Here is an 18,927-nt window from a genome sequence, read left to right on the forward strand (position 1 = left end):
TTCGGGCTGTAAAACAAGATGTAAACACATCAATAGACATATTACCATTATCATATTTTCAAGTTAATATGGAGATTGTGTTATCAAACTACACATGTAGCAGAACCAAAACAATGTCACCATTACTTTGGAGTCCTGTATTTGGGTGCCTGATGAATTAGAGTCCAATATTTACTCTTCTTTTTCCTGGTCTCCACCAAGTTTGGCTGTGAAATGCTCCACTGTATTCACCAGCGAATTGCTAACTTTTTCCATTTTCAGTTTGGTGCAGATTAAAGCTGACAAGTAGGAGAGGGTGTGGATATGACTGACTGACTGAGAATCTCACAACACCACGAGCATCCACCTATACCGGCAATCTGACGACACCCAGGTATCTCAAACAAACCAGGCATGCCCCCAAACATATCTCTCATTGAGGATTAATATCTAGTTAATGATGGAATTATTTTCAGAAGGACCACAAGAACACTGATCAGAAGAAATATATTTAATAAATGACACCATAATGACTTGTGGAAAGAATTTATCCACTTTGTATTTAATAGAATTTACTGCTTTTTTAATTGAAGTCTATTGTAGCCAGAGGTATTTTGAAGCCAGTGCCTAGTGGTTCTCAGTGGTACTGCACTTCAAGGCACTTCCACATTGGCTTCACTTTTCAAACCTGGAGACTGTGTTGACTTTTATACACAGTTTTTGGATTCAACCTAGTTTAATGAAAATCTGCCCATCCTCGAGCGATGCCGCTAGCATAACTGAAAACATTAAAGTAGAATAAATACCAGAAGTAGATGCATCCAAATATTGATATTTGCTGGTGGATTAACATTGAGTCTCCCATAAGAGATAATATATAATCAAATAATATCATATCATGGATTACCAAAGATCAATAAATTAGACCTTCATACTTTTTTTTTATTTTTTTGTCTACAAAAAAGCTCGGAGGTTTGATGACTAATTTCTGAAGTAGAGCAGAGGATTCCTCCCACTCAAAACATTCTTTGTTCCTGTCTTGAAGTGCTTGATCAATGAACAGCTACTAATCATTAAAAGACCTACAGATCGATTCCACATTAGACTCTATCTTCCTTATTAATGGACTTTTCTGTTTCTGTCTCCGCCTACTCTGTTCCAAGAAAGCAGGATGGTATTTTCAGATGAAAGTGTCAGTGAATGGTGGTCTTGCTTCATGATGGGAATGTTGCTCAGATGTCTGCTTTAGCTTCCAGATGGAGTTTCAAGGGTACGGCCGGCTGTAAGGATTTTTACATTTGGAGCATCATGAGGGAAACACAATCGGCCATCAATTATGAATGCGGGCTGTAACCAAAGCCCGACTAGTGATCTGAACATTTGATTACAAAGGGTTTGATCAGTCAGAGTGTCAGAACATTGTACACTCAGAGGTTACTTTCTCCGTAAATGATATGGAGAGAGAAACCAGGAAAAGTCCTCTTGTCTCTAGAGGAGCAGAGCTCTTCAGCATGCAACAAAGCTGCCGTGTGCTGACCTTCATCATGTAACCCGAGCATCTCTCCCCTCCTGAGGCCTGATGTGCTGCCGGCTTGGATGTTTTCCAAGGTCAGGTGCAGGGCCTCGGTCCTGCAGGGAGGTGATGAGGTGATGTGTCCAATGCCCTCTACTGTTAATGAGTGTATCTTAAAGGACCACAGGCGGTAGAGGTAGGGTTCAGGTGAAATGGGTCTCACACCATCCACACAAATGGGCCAGATGTGTTTTCTCTGTGTTTATGTGTGAGTGTGATGAAGGCTGAGGAGAGGTTGGTGGTAGAGGGGATGTACATTCGATGAGGGTTTTATGTTGATGCTGTTGTACAGCTGCTAGAAGCTTCTTTTCTTTTTGGAAAAAGGAGCATCATGCTTTATATCATTTTTTTTTTTAGATTGCCTTGGTGAGGAAAAATAATAAAATTTTCTTCTGACATCTAATACTGTATTAACCTGTTGTGTTTGAAGGACAGCATGCTGTTTATCTAGAGTACTGTTTTCAAGAATGAAGACACAGTTGCTGAACATTAACTGCCTGTCTCAAAAAATATCTCTTATAAAACAAATTCAGAAATTATCACCACAACAGTTCTCTAATGCTACGACCAACAAGACTGTGCTGGTGGCAGTTCAATGGAGGCTAATCGGGTACTGCTGCTGCACCATTGATCGTCTGGCTTACTGTGGTGCTCCTCCAGACAAATGACTCAATGCATTATTCAGTTCATTTTTTACTCCTAAAAAACCAGTGCCACTCGAGAAAACTAGTAGCTTCGGCTGCCTACAATATCTTTATGACCATAAATGGAGCCACAAATTTGCACTTCAGCCTTTTCCGTCCTTTTCTTTGTGTTTTTTTTTTTTTTTTTTTTTAAATGATGCTCACTTTACAGATGTGTAAACACAGGATATGTTGCATGAATGCAGCCTCGTTTGTTTAACGATTTAAGACACAGCTGGATAGGATGAATGCACTGCATGGTGTCAGCAGATATAACATGAAAACATGAGAGAATCATTATTTGGCACATTCCTCCATTGTTCTGTTTTGCAGTAAAACTGACAGCTCTTACTTTCTCTAGTCTCATTAATATAAGCTTCTTATGTGGAAAGTCATGTTTTTGTCTTTTTGCCAGGACAATGTTGTTACTCTATTGTTACTGAAGTGTGACAGCGACAAGGCTAAAAAAAAAAAATCCTTGAGTGGATGTGTTTGGTGAGGTAGAACAATTAGGAATACATGCACTAAGTCCAGTCGGGACCAGAACTGGTCTGAAGAACTGCCTGTTAGGTGGATTTTTGGCAGCGCCACAACTTAATATGTAAGAATTCCTACAAAAGCTTAAACAACTTTGAAGCTGTATTTATTAGGGAGAATAAAAGTTGTGCAAATGGTACCACTTTAAGCCAATCTGTCAAACTGTTAAAAAAAAGTTTCAGGCTTTTAAAAATGAAACAAATGCAAGACACGAATCTACCATTTAAATGTAGAGCTGCTTCATGCTGCTGGCCTTCACTGTTAATATATGCCTTTAGTGTACTGTTGGTGTAAATACAAACATTAACTTCCAAAATCAACCACAACTTAACCAAGAAAGCAAAGCCGAATGACCAATTATGCAAAATGAACTAAGTGCGCCACTGCCCGAATCCTACAGGGACACCTAACAACCAAAGTGTTTTTTTTATGTTCTTAATACTTGCAAATTTGTTTGGAAGTTTTACTCCACTAAAGAATATTATCAACTCAGTCCTGCGTTGCTATGTAATGTTGCCTACCTGTTAAAATTAAATTATAAACCCGAATTACCTGTTAATGTTGTTTTCACATGGTGAATATTCTTTTTTCGAATTGTGTCTCATCCAGGCAGAATCGGTATTCAAGTGCTGGTTGGTTTCTGGATCTGGGGTCTAAAATATAATGAAACTGTGCAGTGTGTTGTGCCGCTATACTTGGAGGAAACGAGGGCTAAGCAGCAATTTTGCCCAGTTAATCCAGCCATGCACTTCAAAAATAAATCGAAGCACTAAAATAATTGTTTAGACTCGCATTGCGTTGCCATATACTGTATTGTTATGATTTTAAGTCTGTTGCTCTTCGGACAATCAGAGTCTTATAGATGTGTGCGTTGGATAAAAATTCAATATTCTTCTTGCTGTCACTCATCTTAATTATGTGAATATTACATAGACAAACAGCACAAACTCCATACATGTATATAGTTAAAGCATTGAAAAACATACCACAGGAAGTGGTGTCACTCTTTCATTCAAATTAATGTTACTGAGGCCAATAGGGTTTTTTCCGTGGCTGTTATATAAATATGGTTTCCGGTGCTGTTTGTCTCGGGATTGTTTGAAGAAATGTAAAACAGTGAAACACAGTTCGCTTCATTAACCATCAGTTTTGCTATACATTTGTTATAATGTGATTTTTTTTTTTTTTTTAATCAATATTGTGATATTGATTTCAGCCATATTATATTGCCCCGACTTATTTAGAAACCTTTTTTCACTCCACTGGTGTTTTCTAAATTGCCCCTGTATTTGTAATACCTTCAAAAAAATCAACAGGTGGCACTCTCTCCTCCCCCATCTCCAGCACTGCCTGATTTTGTTGCAGCCCAAACTCCAAATAAATATGCTCTGAGCTCACGGCAAATTTTGCGATTGTCAACACACAAGTCCAAATTGATCTGGTTGGACTTTGTGAGGATTTAGTAGCAGCTACAACAAAACCGGCAAGGGTGCCTTTAATTTGTGAGAACGTCCACCTCAGCAGACCGTGGAGAGCAGAAACGTGTCAGCCTCCGAGCTACACTGATACTGTGATACGCTCAACTTGTATAAACTCTGATGCGGCAGTGTGAGTGTACCACTCATGTCTCTTGTAATTACTCTGACAGCAGCTGTATGATGCACAGAGGATCCGTCAGATCTATTATTTAGCTTTAAGTGGGGAGAGTGACACCACTTGTTCTGAAAAAGCACATGGAGACTACATTTTTCATAACGCTCTTTATCATCACATGCCAGCAACTCCCCACTCTGGGCAATTTGTCATCTTATATACATTCCATATTACATAGTGTGGGACTATGTGATGTATGTAAGCTCTCTGTACATGCATATACAGTGTATGGATAAATGTGTATAGACCCTCAGGCTTCCTCCTGTTAGACTTTCACAAAAAGCAGGTTTGGCTCCATAAAGAGGCACAATGTGCTCGTAATTTTCTCCACACGTTATCCTGCACTTCCTTCAGCTGAGTGAAAGGTGGTTGTGGTGAGATGAGATATATGCAGCTGTTATGTTAGCACATGCCCCGTGTTGTATAACTTTACAAGGTCTGTTGCTCTGAGGCACAGATAGCAATCTGTGGCTGTCGTAGCAATCGTAAACGTCTCTAACAGCTTTTAATTTAGAGTCGTGTTAAAAAATCTTGCTGCTTTCACGCCAATTGTTGGAGTTACGTAGGACAAACATGCTGAATGATGCAATGAGAACATTCAAACTTTATGAACTGGTTAGTGCACAGAATCTGAGAATGCAGTCTGCTGAGATAACTGGTCCTGAAAAAGTCCTCTGCAGGGTCCTCACAACAATCAACAACAGCGGTGGCAACCACCGACACTACAGGCCAGGGCTGCAGTTTGAGTAATAGCTTAACTAACCCCCTGAAGGGAGAATTAAGGAGGTGGGCATGATGTGCACAAGCTAAGCACCTCAACACACTGTTACTGCTGAGACGCCGTGCTGTGCAGGCCTGCTCCATCTTGTCTGCATTCCACAGCGAACTCGGGGAAGTGGCTCATGGAAAATTCCACCTTTGCGGCATTTAGGGGGCAAGATGAGAGAGATAAAGGGCAGGATCCTGCAACAATGTAAAATTGAACATGGAAAAAGGTTATGTTTCTCTCTAATTGAAGGTCTTTGTTGGATCTGCTGGTTGATTTCCAACCAATTTAAATCAGTGATTTATAAAACATAGTAATGATACGATACCAACAAATTAGTACTTTAACATTTTTGGAAATACGCCTGCTGCAGCGCAACTCTCACTGTATCTATTCAGTAAATATGAAGCAACTACCAGCAGATAATTAGCATAGCAAAGCACAAACAACTGCAAACGCGGGGGGAAAGTTGGTTTGACGATTTTTTTATTGGTAAAAAAAAAGCCATCACCCATCACATTTAAAACTCACTAAATAACACATTACATCTCAGTTGTATAATCTGAAAGAAAAACTGGTTTCACGACGGTTTCAACAAGACACCAAAAACGAACTGCACCCCATCCTCCAAACAGTCCACAACATGTTTTTTTACACCTTGGATTGGTACAGAGATCGTGTATAACACACTAATTTGTGACATTTGGAGGTGCTTGTGCCTGTTGACAGAGCTTTCTGTAGGCTCATATTTGCAATGCAAACGGGGGAGCGGTATAAAAAAAAAAAACAGTTTCACTGATGAGGTGACTGATTTGGATCATGTCCAGTCATTGCCTTTCGTGACACTTTTGGCTTTCATTTACTTTGGAAAAAGGTTTAACTTTGGTCTCACTCGTTCATAAAACTTTGCTCTCGGGCTTGTCTTTGCATTTTGTGGAAAAATTCCATGAATCCTTTTGATTCTTGCTGCTGATAAGAGGTTTGATTCTCGGGGTATTGTTTCTGTAATTCTGCAGTCCGTGTCTTCTAATTTTACATCTGTGCTCTCTGGACTGGTAGTAATGTCACAAACTCCTGTTGTTGCCTGCAGTTGTTTTCCATATGAAACGGGTCCTGTGATTATTTTACTTTAGAACTTTCTACACTGCTGTACTTTATTTACCAATTTCCATTTCTCAATGACATTTTTAGTTTTATCTTCCAACATAGTTTTTCAGTCATAGTCCCTCCTCTGGTCTTCATGTTGCTGTGTGCTGTCCAGTTTCTAAAGACACTGAAGCAAAGGCTTAACACTCACTGCCCTTTTACGTGTGAACAAACAAGCAAAAGGAAACACCTGGGTAACAAGTTACACCCGTCAGTCAGTTGTTAACTTACTTTTGCATTTGACAGTTGAAGGAAAGCAAGCACAGCATTTCTGTGGAAGAGTAAAATGCAAATGCATGTGAAGACCATTTCATAAAAGTGGATAATTTCTCCCTTGTTTTCAACTCCTCTTTTTATTTAAAATTCAAACACATTGAATTATTGGCAAAAACATAAAATGTGTACTTTACATTTAACATCAAAAAGACGTGCTGTAACCACCCTTTACCTTTAAAACAGCACCAACGCTCCACGGTTGTTCCAAGCATCTTTCCACAGTTCCTCTTTGGATTTAGTTTGTCTTCTGTCTCTTCATGTAATCCCAGACTGACTCCATCATGTTGAGATCTGGGCTCATTGTGGGACAAACTGTCTTTTGCAGGACTCCTTCATCTTTGTCAGTTACTGAAGATTGTTTCTTTATGACTGCCTGTATGTTTGGGGCTGTTGCCATTCTGAAGAATAAATTTGTGACCGACTATAAAGTGCTTAAAGTTTTGACAGTGCTGAACATACGATTCAAAATCCACATTAGATAATTCCTGTTCAAGATACAAATTATCTATATCTAAACTTTTTTCGGGATGAGTACCTGCTGTATGTTCAGACAAGTGTTGCATAAGATCCTCAACGTCACAATTTTTTCTTTTCCTTTTTTTAGGATTGCTACATTTTGCATTTGGTTCAATAGTCAGGCATTTTTTTCCCAGAAAAAAATACAATTGTGCAGTGAGCAGGTAGTTGCAGATACAGCTTCAGTATCATTCCTAGAGTTTAATTCAACTTTCAAGCCCCCTGTTTGAGCTCCCACTGTGTTAGCTGCCTTTTAACTGCGATCATTTAAAGAGATTAAAATCTAGGCGCTGCTTTATGCTTTCACACAACACTCATCATGAATCAGCGTCCCCCGGGGAACATTGGATTGGCTCATCAAAGGATAAATCTCAGCAAACTGACATGTCAATGAAGCCTGTTCCTGCCTGATATACATTTATTTCTATTTTTCACTTTAAAAATATATCTTGATCTCTGAGAGACTACCTATATAAAGATAAAACAAAATCAAATTTACCCCTGAGTAAAAAAGTATGAGCCAAATGTCGGTTGATGGTTCGGTTCATGTCAGGGTGTGTTTCTGCTTTCAGTTCAGCCAATTCAAGCTGTCACCCCTGTCTCTCTGGTGAAACAATAATAATATTAATTATTTTCTCAGAAGTTCATATGACAACATTTCCATACTGCTTTGTACAGTTTATTTTTCCACCATCTTTTTCTTCAAGTCCTTATATCCCCTTCTTCTTCCTCCTGTTCCTTGCAGTGTGATATACGGCTCGATAAGGAGCCGTGCATCTTGAATGACTTTCAAGTCTCAGCACAGCGGTGCATATCTTACCTGAAAGTGGTGGAGTTGCAGCAGGCTTCTGCCCCCAGGCCTCTGAGCCATACCCCCACACCACCCCTACCCAATCCTCAGCGCGGTCTGTGTCCTCATCGGTGCACTGGAAGCCCACATGATCTGCTATACAGACGCACAGATCATACAGATAGTGTTGCGCTTGTGTGGCTACTAATGTCACTGCTCATACTAGTTTGGACAGCCGTGCCTTTCAAAAACCTTCACTTACATACTTGTGCAGCTGCCTGCAGTCAGTTTGCCTTTGGCAAAGTCTGGAAGTGGAAAAAACAGCTCACCTGGCTCTGTCCAAACTTAACTGTATAACCACAAACTGTTTTCACACTCACAACTTAGACATGTGGCTGTAGCTGCATAGTTTGTGTTCAAACATGAGAGCAGTATCAATATTATCATCAAACACTCATCAAGAAAATAAAAATCCTTATTTCCCAAATGTAGAACCATTCCTTTAAATGTTGCTGCTACATTGTCTATTAAAATCAGACTGGCAGACCTATAAAGTCAACCATTAAACCACCACAACCGGCAGTTTTATGTGGATGTTAAACCTGTATCTCAGCCTGTCCTACAAAATGGATGTTAATCAGGATTAATAAAGAAGTATTGGTGTGTTTGTTGAGAAAGAAGAAACCTAACTTTTGCCTCAGTTGCATGAATCTTCTTCTCACCATCTTACATGTAAACCTCCTTGCTAAGGTGCAGCACCGCATTCCAGGCAAGCTGAGACTCGACCGTGTGTGTCCTCCGTCTGAGGCAATCGGTTAAACTGGGTGGATGCAAGGAAATGGGTCACACACATCCAACTCTGCACCTAAGAAGTGTAAAAGAAATTAAATAAAACTGTGTTAAACTCAGGTTAACTCCTGGCAGGTATTTTGAGGGGACGTTTACAGCACGCTACTTTGGCGTAATTCAAATTTTTTATTTTTTTTCATTTATGACAAGAAAAAAAGAACTAAAGCCATTTCTAAGATGTGCTTTTTATTTTTACAATCAGCCCAGCACTTAAATTTTTTTTTTTTTTTTAAAAGTACAGTTTTTCAATGGCAGTCTCCATCAGTAGCTTCCCTCAAACAGGGAATAAATCCTCTAAACAACAGGCCTAAAGAAACATCCCTTTGAAGGAAAGGCAAAGACGTTATCAGTGAACTGAAAAAGGGCTTAATACGTCTGTCATTTCCATAAAATTTGGGTTTTGAAAGTACCTCAGGACGTGTTTATTACTGATACATTTTCCCCACAGTAACAAGCTCCGAAGTTTTAAGTTGCTATCGTCAGCCAGAACTCTTCTTAACTGAAAAAAAAAACACCAGTGAGAAGATTTTTTTTATAGGATTATTGCCTTACTTGTAGTTTTGTCCACAAAATACCAGTTAAAGTTTCTGGATTTAACTGATAATGTAGATGTAAACCAGTTTCATTTATTATTGTCAAATTATTGACATTGGGCGGTTGTTGTCGTTGTTCAATCATGCTTGTTACCACTTCTTTTGTTTATCAAGCATAAACTCCTTAAAGTTGTACATCATGGGTGCTGTGATTCAGATTCTGTTGTTTGTGTGTTTCTTAAAGCTTTCTGTGGGGGAGGAGATGACGTTCCTGAGTAAGGGCTGAGTTAGGGTGTGGACTGGCTTCAAGGCAGAAAAAGGGGGAGGTTTAACCCTGCTGCTGCTTTGCCATTGGTGGACAGGGGGACAAAAATGCCTGTACCTGGTGCAGGTAAACAGACTGACATCAGGCACGGCAGAAGTTCATCGGCTGGCAGGATTAAGTGCAACGCATCGATTTTTATTTTTACCGAACACTCTAGACAGCTTGACAGCTTTCTTGTGCGCTGCTTTTGCACAGGTTTGTGTTGTCTACCTTGTCTAACCGCAGACAGAGCAAAAAAAAGAGTAAGATTTTGTAGGTTTATCTCTTTTATTTTTTTCCCAGATGGCTTGTGCAATTCACAAATCTTGCCTTGCCAAGCAGGTGAGTTGAGGTTGAACAGGTAACAAAATGTGTGCATTTATCGGCACTTGCAAGTTGTGTTTAATATGCAGGATTAGTTCTTGGAGCTGAAGGGTGTTGGAGACGAGAGCGAGACAGTAATAGAGGGTTACATTTGTGTGGGTTTGGTCTCCACATGTTAAACAGCACCTTGCATTCATCGGGCTCAAAAGACTCCAGAGGGATAGAAAATGGTGAGAAAACAGGTCCTGTCTTGTGGAGGGAGAGGCCTGCCTGGCGCACCCTTCACACACACACACACACACACACACACACACACACACACACACACACACACACACACACACACACACACACACACACACACACACACACACACACACACACACACACACACACACACTTGAGCATACACACCAATAGAACCTGTCTTACATGTATTTGTTCCTTTTAACTAATCTGCCACTTTTCTCCTGACAGAAAACGAAAGAATGACATCACTGAAACCGTTGAACAGCATCAACGTTCCTCCTCATCAGAGGCATCAGCGCGCCGACTGCTCTCATGAAAGCATCCATGTTTTCTATCCTTCATTCCACCGGAGTCTGTATAAAGTGCCAATCAGATTTCAGTGGTGTGAAGAGTAAGACACATGGAATTTGTCATCTGGAGAGAGCTCCGAAAAGCATAATCACATTATATGGGGGCTTAATGGTTGTATCTTTTACAATAAATATCAATGTTGCTCTGTGACAAAAAGATATGGCCTTAAATGTCTATTGATGTCAACCTGCTGGTGAATGCAACAGTTCTGCACAAGCACCGAAAGAGGACCCCTCCTCCCCCCTCCCTCCTCCTCCTCCTCCTCCTCCTCCTTACCTGCATTGCGACAGCAGTTGAATAGCGCTGCACTGATTGCGCTTTAGAGTTATTGCAGGATCATAGAGTGCTGGCAGCCCCACTTTATGTCTTTTGGACTGTCACTCAGAGCAGTTGTTTTGTCCTCACTCTGTCTCCCTGCCCTTGCTTCCCAAAGACACGGCAATTACATAATGACTCCTAAATTCCCACATAGCCACATCCACGGCAGTCTCCTCAGAACTTGTGCCAAAATTTATTTTTTTGTGTCCCTTAAGTGGTCTTCCTTTTAGAACTGTACCCGGAGAACTAAGGTAACATCGTCAGCATCGTATTAAGTAATTCACTACTGAGCAATGAACATCTTTTTCACCTTTTTTTTTTTTTTTTTTTTTTTTTTTTTTTTTTTTTTAAAGAATATCGTTTTCGCATCAGGTTTTTTTAACCAATTCTCACAATTAACCTGCCTCGTTACCATGGGACATTTGTCAGATTCTACTCAAAGCCTTAATTATAGCTAAATGGGCAGCTGGAAGTCGTTTGACAGCTACGTTGAGCAATCCGACTACAATTCTTCCACTCAATTAAGATGGAGGGAACATAGTAAATGAACCAACACAAACAACATCAGCGATCAGCAGAGATCCGTACAGACTTGTTCTGTGTAGCAAGATTGTTGCGACACTTTTCTTCCCAAATTAGACACAGTAACTCAATAACTCCTATCAGTTATGTGCAACATTGGAATATGTCTGAAAAAAGTCTCATGAACAGTGTTTTATAAGAAAAAGCCACCTAATTCTAAACTCACAAATTCTAAAACTACAAAGACAGAGAAGATTTCCTGCCACATATCAATGAAATACAAAATGACCCACGTATGACCTACACTTCAGCTTCCTCTCCAGCTCTTTAAGCAACCAACCATCCCAGCGGCCCTCACAATGTAGAAAGACACGTGGCTTTCACTTGGACAGCCTGTGTTGCACACTTCAGCCTGCTGTTCACCTTCCTGTTAGACGCAATGATAACCACAGGGCTTAGTGCTGCATACAGCGAGGAGAAGAATATACGCAGGTCAGAGATCAGCGAGGAGCTCATAGTCTTCCTCACTGTGAGGGTGTACACCCAAAGCCCGTTATCGACACCATAGAGGACCACGTATAAGGTCACAAGGGCCACCACGGCTTTGGCAGCTCGTTGCTCGGCGCCACCGCTCCCCCCGCCGCCACCACCACCACCACGGCCGCTGCTGCTGCTGCGGAGTCCCTTCACGTGCCTGCTGTGCTTGTAAAGAAAGACCAGGAGGATGAGACTGCAGAGGGCCATGAGGGCCATCGGCACCACATCTCTGCCCACTTGGACTGCCCCGTTGGCTTCTCTGGACAACTTTGAAGGGAACTGCACGTAGCAGAATTCTATATTAATGCTGTCATTCGTCAGGATGGAGTCATTCTGGGTACTGACAGAGAACATTACGGCTGCCGAGGACATGCACGTGTTGAGGACCCAGAGGAAGAGGAACACAAAAGACAAATAGTGGGCTACCGAGGCGTGGACAGAGGCCCAGAGCGATCCAGGATGGGCAATACTCAGGCTCTGGTAGGCACTGAGGAGGAAGGTGAGCCAGATTGAGAGGGAGCGGGAGGTTCTGTAGACAAAGATCACAGCTTTACAGCCCGTGTCTCCGAAGACGTTGGCCAGATGAAAGGAGGCGAGGGTCTCCAGCAGACAGCGCACACCCACCACCAGCAGGTTGACACAGGCCAGGTGCAGGACGATGGCGTCGGCCGCGAGGAGCCGCTTCTCCTGGAAGAGCAAGAGGAGGAATGCGACAATCACAGCGGCGTTACCCGGAACTCCTACAACCGTGAGGGACAGATAGAGCATCCCTCGAACAAACTCCTCAGATGGCATGCCTGCAGACATGAAAGGAAATGTAAAAAAAAAAATCTGTAAAATCACATTATTGACGAATTGTTTGTCATGCACCAAATGTCACATAGTACATCAGAAAAGTCGTAGCAGACGGTTACACTACACAGTCAAAGTTTAAGATGTAAGTGGACCTTGTGCCTGACACACTGTGATCCTGTTCTTCCTGAAGCAGTCAGGTTGTTCGCGTTCTTATATTTGCAAAAAGCTAATGGCTGTTGGATCTGTTTTGCATGGTCCATTGACTTCTCATCCCTCAGCCTCCAATTACTTGAGATCAATTCAGATGACTGCTTTTGTCCCCCAACTGGGTTTCAGACAAACAGGATAACACAGAGAAAGCTGTGTTTGTAATAACTTACAGAGCACAAAGAGCCAGTCGGTGGACATAGAAAATGGTGTTGGTAACAGGATAATATCCTTTAGTCTCATGTTTGTTGTCAAAAATTGTTTTATTTAAATCATTTTTCAGTGTCACTTTTTCACTAAGTAGAGGCTGCTAAGTTATTTTTCTAATTATTGATCCCATACATAGATTTCCCTGTAAAACCCTTGACATTAATTTTGTATTTTTCATTTCTGCAATCAATTTTTAAAAGCCACGACCAATTAAAGAGACCTTTCTTGTGTTGGGTTAGTCAGACACCGACGCCACAGTGTCCTCCAGTGGAGAAATATGAAACAAGAGTAAAAGCCAGAGGACATTTCCACTCAGTCTGCATGACAGATCACCCACATTTTCCATTTGTAGAGTATGACATAGCATCCAATTTATGATTGTGTAATTCATCCACAGCAATAAAAGTTCTAAAAATGGAATTAGACCTAAACTGTGGGCATGTTGTAAAGACAAATCACTGAGTAGGTAACATGATTTAACTGCAACATGGGAATTGGTAATGAATATTAAGACAATATCTCATGAGAACATGATGACACATGTCCTCTATTGAAATTAAAAGAGACTGCTGTCATGTTACTACAATGTGGCCATTAATGAAATTGGTCACATTTGTAATAACCTCATCTGAACACCATGTAAGCAGAATGTAGATAGTGATATTGGTTTACTTATTGTTTATTCAGCACTTTTAAATTTTAACTTTAAATCAAGCTTTTCTTTTTCAGTAAACTACTTTTTGTCTTTGAAAGAAAATTTGTCTTGCAGCCAGGTGAAACAGAGGACACGCAGACCTGGAGGTACAAAAACACATTAGAATAAAATAAAACTTTATATATGAAGACATATCTTTTTGTTTTCATTTTAGTTTAGTTTAGTTCATTTTATTGTGGTCTCGGCTGCTTGATGTCTCCTCTGAAGCACTTTTTCTGGTCCAAGTGCACTTTCTTTTTTATCTACTGTTGTCATTATCTTTCACTGTGTTGTAGTTTCATCATTATTATCCAGGCATCTGAATACATGACATCTGGTGCAGAGGAGGGATCACTGTGCCACTATTCTGGAGTTTTCTTCAATTTTTCAAGGGTCCTCAGACAGACAGTGTAGTACAGATTGTAAAGATTGATTTTTAGCTACTTGACTTGTCTCGACTGTATGAATTGATCCCATTTTGTTGAAAGAAGAAGAAAAAGAAAACCACTCAAAGAACAAAGGAGACAGAAACATAAATTGATGAAAAGTCTCTGTGGACCGGCTGTGAAGGCAAAGCAATGAAAAAATATTTTAAAGCTCAGTTTGTGCTTTTGACAGAGCGTTACTCACATATCTATTGTTTTGTGTATATGTTTGAATGAATAAGTTGTCTCAGAGTGAATAAGACAAAATCAATCTAAAGTCATGGGAGGCCATTTGTCCCCTCACCTTCAATGCAAATAAAGTCATCAGACGTTGCTAAGGTAAAAGCTCCTTAAACTACATTTTTGCTGTGGGACAGATTAACTGGCACAGTGGGGGGGGGGGGGTGCAGTGAAGATTCCCGACCCATCAGCCCTGCTGCTGCCATCAACAAGCATACTTAAAGGAGAAAAAGGTTAAACAGTGACATTTCTATGAGCTGATTTGAGTTGTTGGAAACAACTCACTGAAACACCTGAGGAGGGACCGGATTTTGAGAGTGCATTTCTGTTCACTAAGGTAGTCACTATGGAACAGGGTTGTTTTCATTTGTCAAGTTTTTAAACAGTGATATGAACAGGCTATAGTGCACGAAGTCGTATACCTGCAAAATTATTAGTTATTATTACTTGAAGGCATGAAGACAACCCTTAATCAGAAATGCAATATGACATGTCACTTATATTTTGGTAAGCACAGAAAACAATAGTGGATTCAAAGACTGTCCATAGTTTTAGTGAAAACCTGTAAACATGTACTTAATCTCAAAGGATATTATTGCAACAGAATTAGTCGGTTTAAAATTTCAATTGAATTAGTCCCATGAAGAAAAACAATCTAGATCAGCCATAAACAAAGAGAAATCAAATCCCATGTCACCAGGACAAAAAAAGTTTTTTTTTTAACTCGAAGCAAACTGTGCATGTTGCGATCCCCTGAGAAGGACGTGCTTGTACTTGCCATTTTAATTAGCTCTCTGAACATGTAAACATGTTAAAAACACACAGGGAAATAACATATCGTATGGTGATTTATTCCAAGGTTCTCTCCCAAGAGAAAACAAGTCTCTCACAGAACAATGTTTCAGCACACAATCTGAATTTTGCAGTTCAGTAAACCAGAACTGAGCAGAAGGTTAGACTTTTATTTTCTTGACACATTTGCCATTTGGAGTTGCTAATTCTAGAAAGCCGGGGCACATATTGCAAACTCCTGCTGTCAGTGCAGAGAGTTACAATATAAATAAATAACAACCGGTTGTCCCTGTGCCCCCAATTAGTACAGACATGCATTGTAATATGGCTAATTGTCTTGCTCCTCTGTGTCTTTTAACATGCTCCCAGGACATGGAGCAGGAAGGGAGCCCGCGCTGAAGCACCTGCTATGCATGTAAAAGCCTCTTGATGGCTCATTTAAAGCATCATCAGGTTTTGCTTTTGCATCAACAATACCACATACTGTTGTCTCCACAGGGTTTCTTTAATTCTGTTTTTTTTTTTTTTTTTTTTTACTCCGTTGGGAAATAGCACTGTAATATTTCAAAGGACTGACACTCAGTCTCTCTGTCAATAGAAACTGAGAAGTGACATCTTGAATATAAGACCAGAAAATATGACTAAACTTACATACAAAGTCACATGTTATTTATATCATGTAAAGCGACTCCGGTACTTTTTATGATGAGAAAAAACACTAAACCCTTGAACTAATCTCTTGAGCTGGGCTTCACTGTGGCTTTCCTTTGTTTTTGTCTTTGTGAAAAGTAAAATTTTAAGAAACACACTTCCAGATGTACACTTAAACAGATTTTGCGTGTTGTAATTTGTCCTCCTGTTTATCTGGCCATCAGAAGATCTCTTTGGTAACTGCTTCCAATGATCCAATGATGGATGACATAGACCACACTCATGGTTTTATGCAAAAATAACATTCATCCATAGCTAACATAATGGCATATCTGAGGGAGTTAGACAAATCAGGATGGATATTTTCAAAGCAAAAGTCTCTCTGGTGTAAAATCCTCTCTGAGTGACTGCCCCTAGCAGTAAACACTGACTGGGAAAATATTAAGAGGAAGATAATTGTCTTGATTAACTCAAACTCATGTTAATTTTAAATGAACATAGGAATTATTTTTGGTACAGAATAAGGACACTGGATTTTGTTCCCCATCCCATTTGTTGGAAGCATGTTAATTGTGTAACGTGTAACGTATGAACAGGAGGAATTATAAAGAAACACAAAAACAAAAGGTGCCCATATAGATGGGCACCTTTTGTTTTCTCTTTTGTTTATCTTATTATTTTAAGATAGAGGTGCTGCTTTCCTTTGCTGTGGTCGTCCTCTGAGACTGTCTGAGTCGTATTTGATTTGTTGCATTAATTTGCCAAACGGTGGGCTGAACAGTGTAATGTTGGCCAATGGTCTTGAGGGGCATTGAGGATTATAAATTGTAATTACACAGACTGTCCAACAGTTAATTCACGATAACGTTTTGTCTGCAACTTCAGGTGAGCATGACAGAACACATAGATGACACAATTACAGTCATGTTTTCTGGTGTTTTTGCAACTTGACGTTATCATCTTAGAAACATTTTATTTGACATGCAACAGATTTGATTCTCTGTCTGTTTTGTAAATCTTGACCAGTGCAGGACTTGGTGTCATGGATCTGTGTGTGACCATCAAGGGAGTCTCCTTCCTCTTGCAAACAGGTCTGGGCATCTTGGGGAACGCCGTGGTGCTGCTGGCGTACGCCCACATCATTTACACCGATCCCAAGCTTCTTCCCGTGGACATGATCCTGTGCCACGTGGCCTTCGCCAACCTGATGCTGCTACTGACCCGCTGCGTCCCCCAGACCATGACTGTGTTTGGCCTGAAGGACCTGCTGAATGATCCCGGCTGTAAGGTGGTGATCTACGCCTACCGCATCGGCCGGGCTTTGTCGGTCTGCATCACCTGCATGCTCAGTGTGTTTCAGGCAGTGACCATCGCCCCGGCTGGGCCCCGTTTGTCCAGGTTGAAACATGCTCTTCCCTCCCTTGTCCTGCCCACCTTTGCAGGGCTGTGGTTCCTCAATATGGCCGTATGCATCGCAGCCCCTTTCTTCTCCATGGCTCCACGTAACGGCACAGTCCCTGCATTTACCCTCAACCTGGGCTTCTGTCATGTGGACTTCAGAGACAGCCTGTCCTATGTGATTAACGGGGTGGCTGTCTCTGTGAGGGATTTTGCATTTGTTGCCCTGATGCTGGGCTCCAGCGGCTACATCCTGCTGCTCCTCCACCGACACAGTCGCCAGGTGAGAGGGATCCGTCGCTCTCAGGGCAGCGGGCCAGAGACCAGGGCTGCCAAAACAGTGGTGACCCTGGTGGTTCTCTACGTGGTCTTCTTCGGGATTGATAACGTTATCTGGATCTACATGCTGACGGTGGCAAAGGTGTCACCGGTGGTGGCTGATATGAGGGTGTTCTTCTCGTCCTGCTACGCCTCTCTCAGCCCCTACTTTATCATTTCCTCCAACAAGAAGGTCAAGGCGAAAATCGTGTGCGCAGCTGAGCAAGACCAACTGTCAGCGGACACCCAGGAGTCGAGTGACAAATGACTCTGTCTCTTCCTTGACAGCCTGCCAACACCACTACAAGACAACACAGTTGTTCTCTCAGACCTTATCATTTTAAGCATTTGTGCACGGATGACTGTTATTTAGCTAAGCAATAGACCCTTTAATAGAAGATAGCAGTAGAGAATACTGACTTGCAGTGGTGTTACAGGGCTTTTTCTTGTACACAGTATGCATTGTGTATATTTCATTAAAAATATAATCAAACTAAAATTGAATACTTCGGTGTGTGGACCTGCAACGTAATTTGTGTCAACAAGTCAATCATAACTTTTTCATAGTCAAGTAATAGTTTAATGTGGCCTTGAACTCATGATCTTTGGGTTTTGGTTTGTTGGTCATACACAGGCAACTTAAACAAGGTTGTGGGCGCCGTTAAATACAACAATGTCCCCAGTCAGTATTGTTTCAGGAAATTAATATTGTACAATTTTACATTAATTTCATCTGGTAGTTGTTGTTTTTTTTTCTTTAAACCTGGCTCAGTGTTTGAGCCAAGTCAAAATCCTGAAACTGTTCTGTAATTTGGCCAGACAAATTAATTAGAATAATGGCATTTGGAATTGATTCACCAGAATTATATTATTGGCCTTGAATAGCTCTTAAATTGCTTTTTAGAAGTAAAATTATTATTTAAAAATGTGGGAAGATGTGGGAAGAACAATTTAATGGTCCAGAGGATTCTTCAGTAAAAGTAATTGCCTAGGTTAATCAATACTTAAAATGATCGTACCTTGCATTCCTAACCATTATCTTCATGATTAATGTAGGCTGCTTGCCTAGGCGCTCTCTTTTTGCTGCACTCTGATTGGCGGAAATATTAGGATTATAAGCGTAATTATTTTCCCTCGGTCATGTCTGTCAGGCAACATTTCCATTCTGCCGGTGTGCAAGTTTCATCATTTCAGGCCTTACAGTACTATGTAAAAGACAAATTGTTTATTCAAAATACGGGGTGATGCCAGCAGAAAATTGTCTTGACAATTACACGTCTGTAAAAGGATT

The 18,927-nt window shown here is 40.8% G+C and overlaps 2 protein-coding genes across 2 annotated transcripts; one reads left to right on the forward strand and one right to left on the reverse strand.

Annotated features, from left to right (window-relative positions):
* Window positions 1–11,723: 11,723 nt before the first annotated feature.
* ora2 (olfactory receptor class A related 2) lies at window positions 11,724–12,710 on the reverse strand. The gene has a single exon (XM_069150908.1). The coding sequence runs from the start codon at window positions 12,699–12,701 to the stop codon at window positions 11,724–11,726; it is 978 nt and encodes a 325-aa protein (XP_069007009.1). The 5' UTR covers window positions 12,702–12,710.
* Window positions 12,711–16,849: 4,139 nt separating this feature from the next.
* LOC138199949 (olfactory receptor class A-like protein 1) lies at window positions 16,850–18,055 on the forward strand. The gene has a single exon (XM_069152275.1). It carries the CDS (start codon window positions 16,963–16,965, stop codon window positions 17,902–17,904), a length of 942 nt encoding a protein of 313 aa, XP_069008376.1. The 5' UTR covers window positions 16,850–16,962; the 3' UTR covers window positions 17,905–18,055.
* Window positions 18,056–18,927: the final 872 nt, after the last annotated feature.

Source organism: Embiotoca jacksoni, unplaced genomic scaffold (genome assembly GCF_022577435.1).
Source record: "Embiotoca jacksoni isolate LCO1_2020_lvr unplaced genomic scaffold, fEmbJac1.0.p SCAF_1, whole genome shotgun sequence".
Taxonomy (NCBI): Eukaryota; Metazoa; Chordata; class Actinopteri; family Embiotocidae; genus Embiotoca; species Embiotoca jacksoni.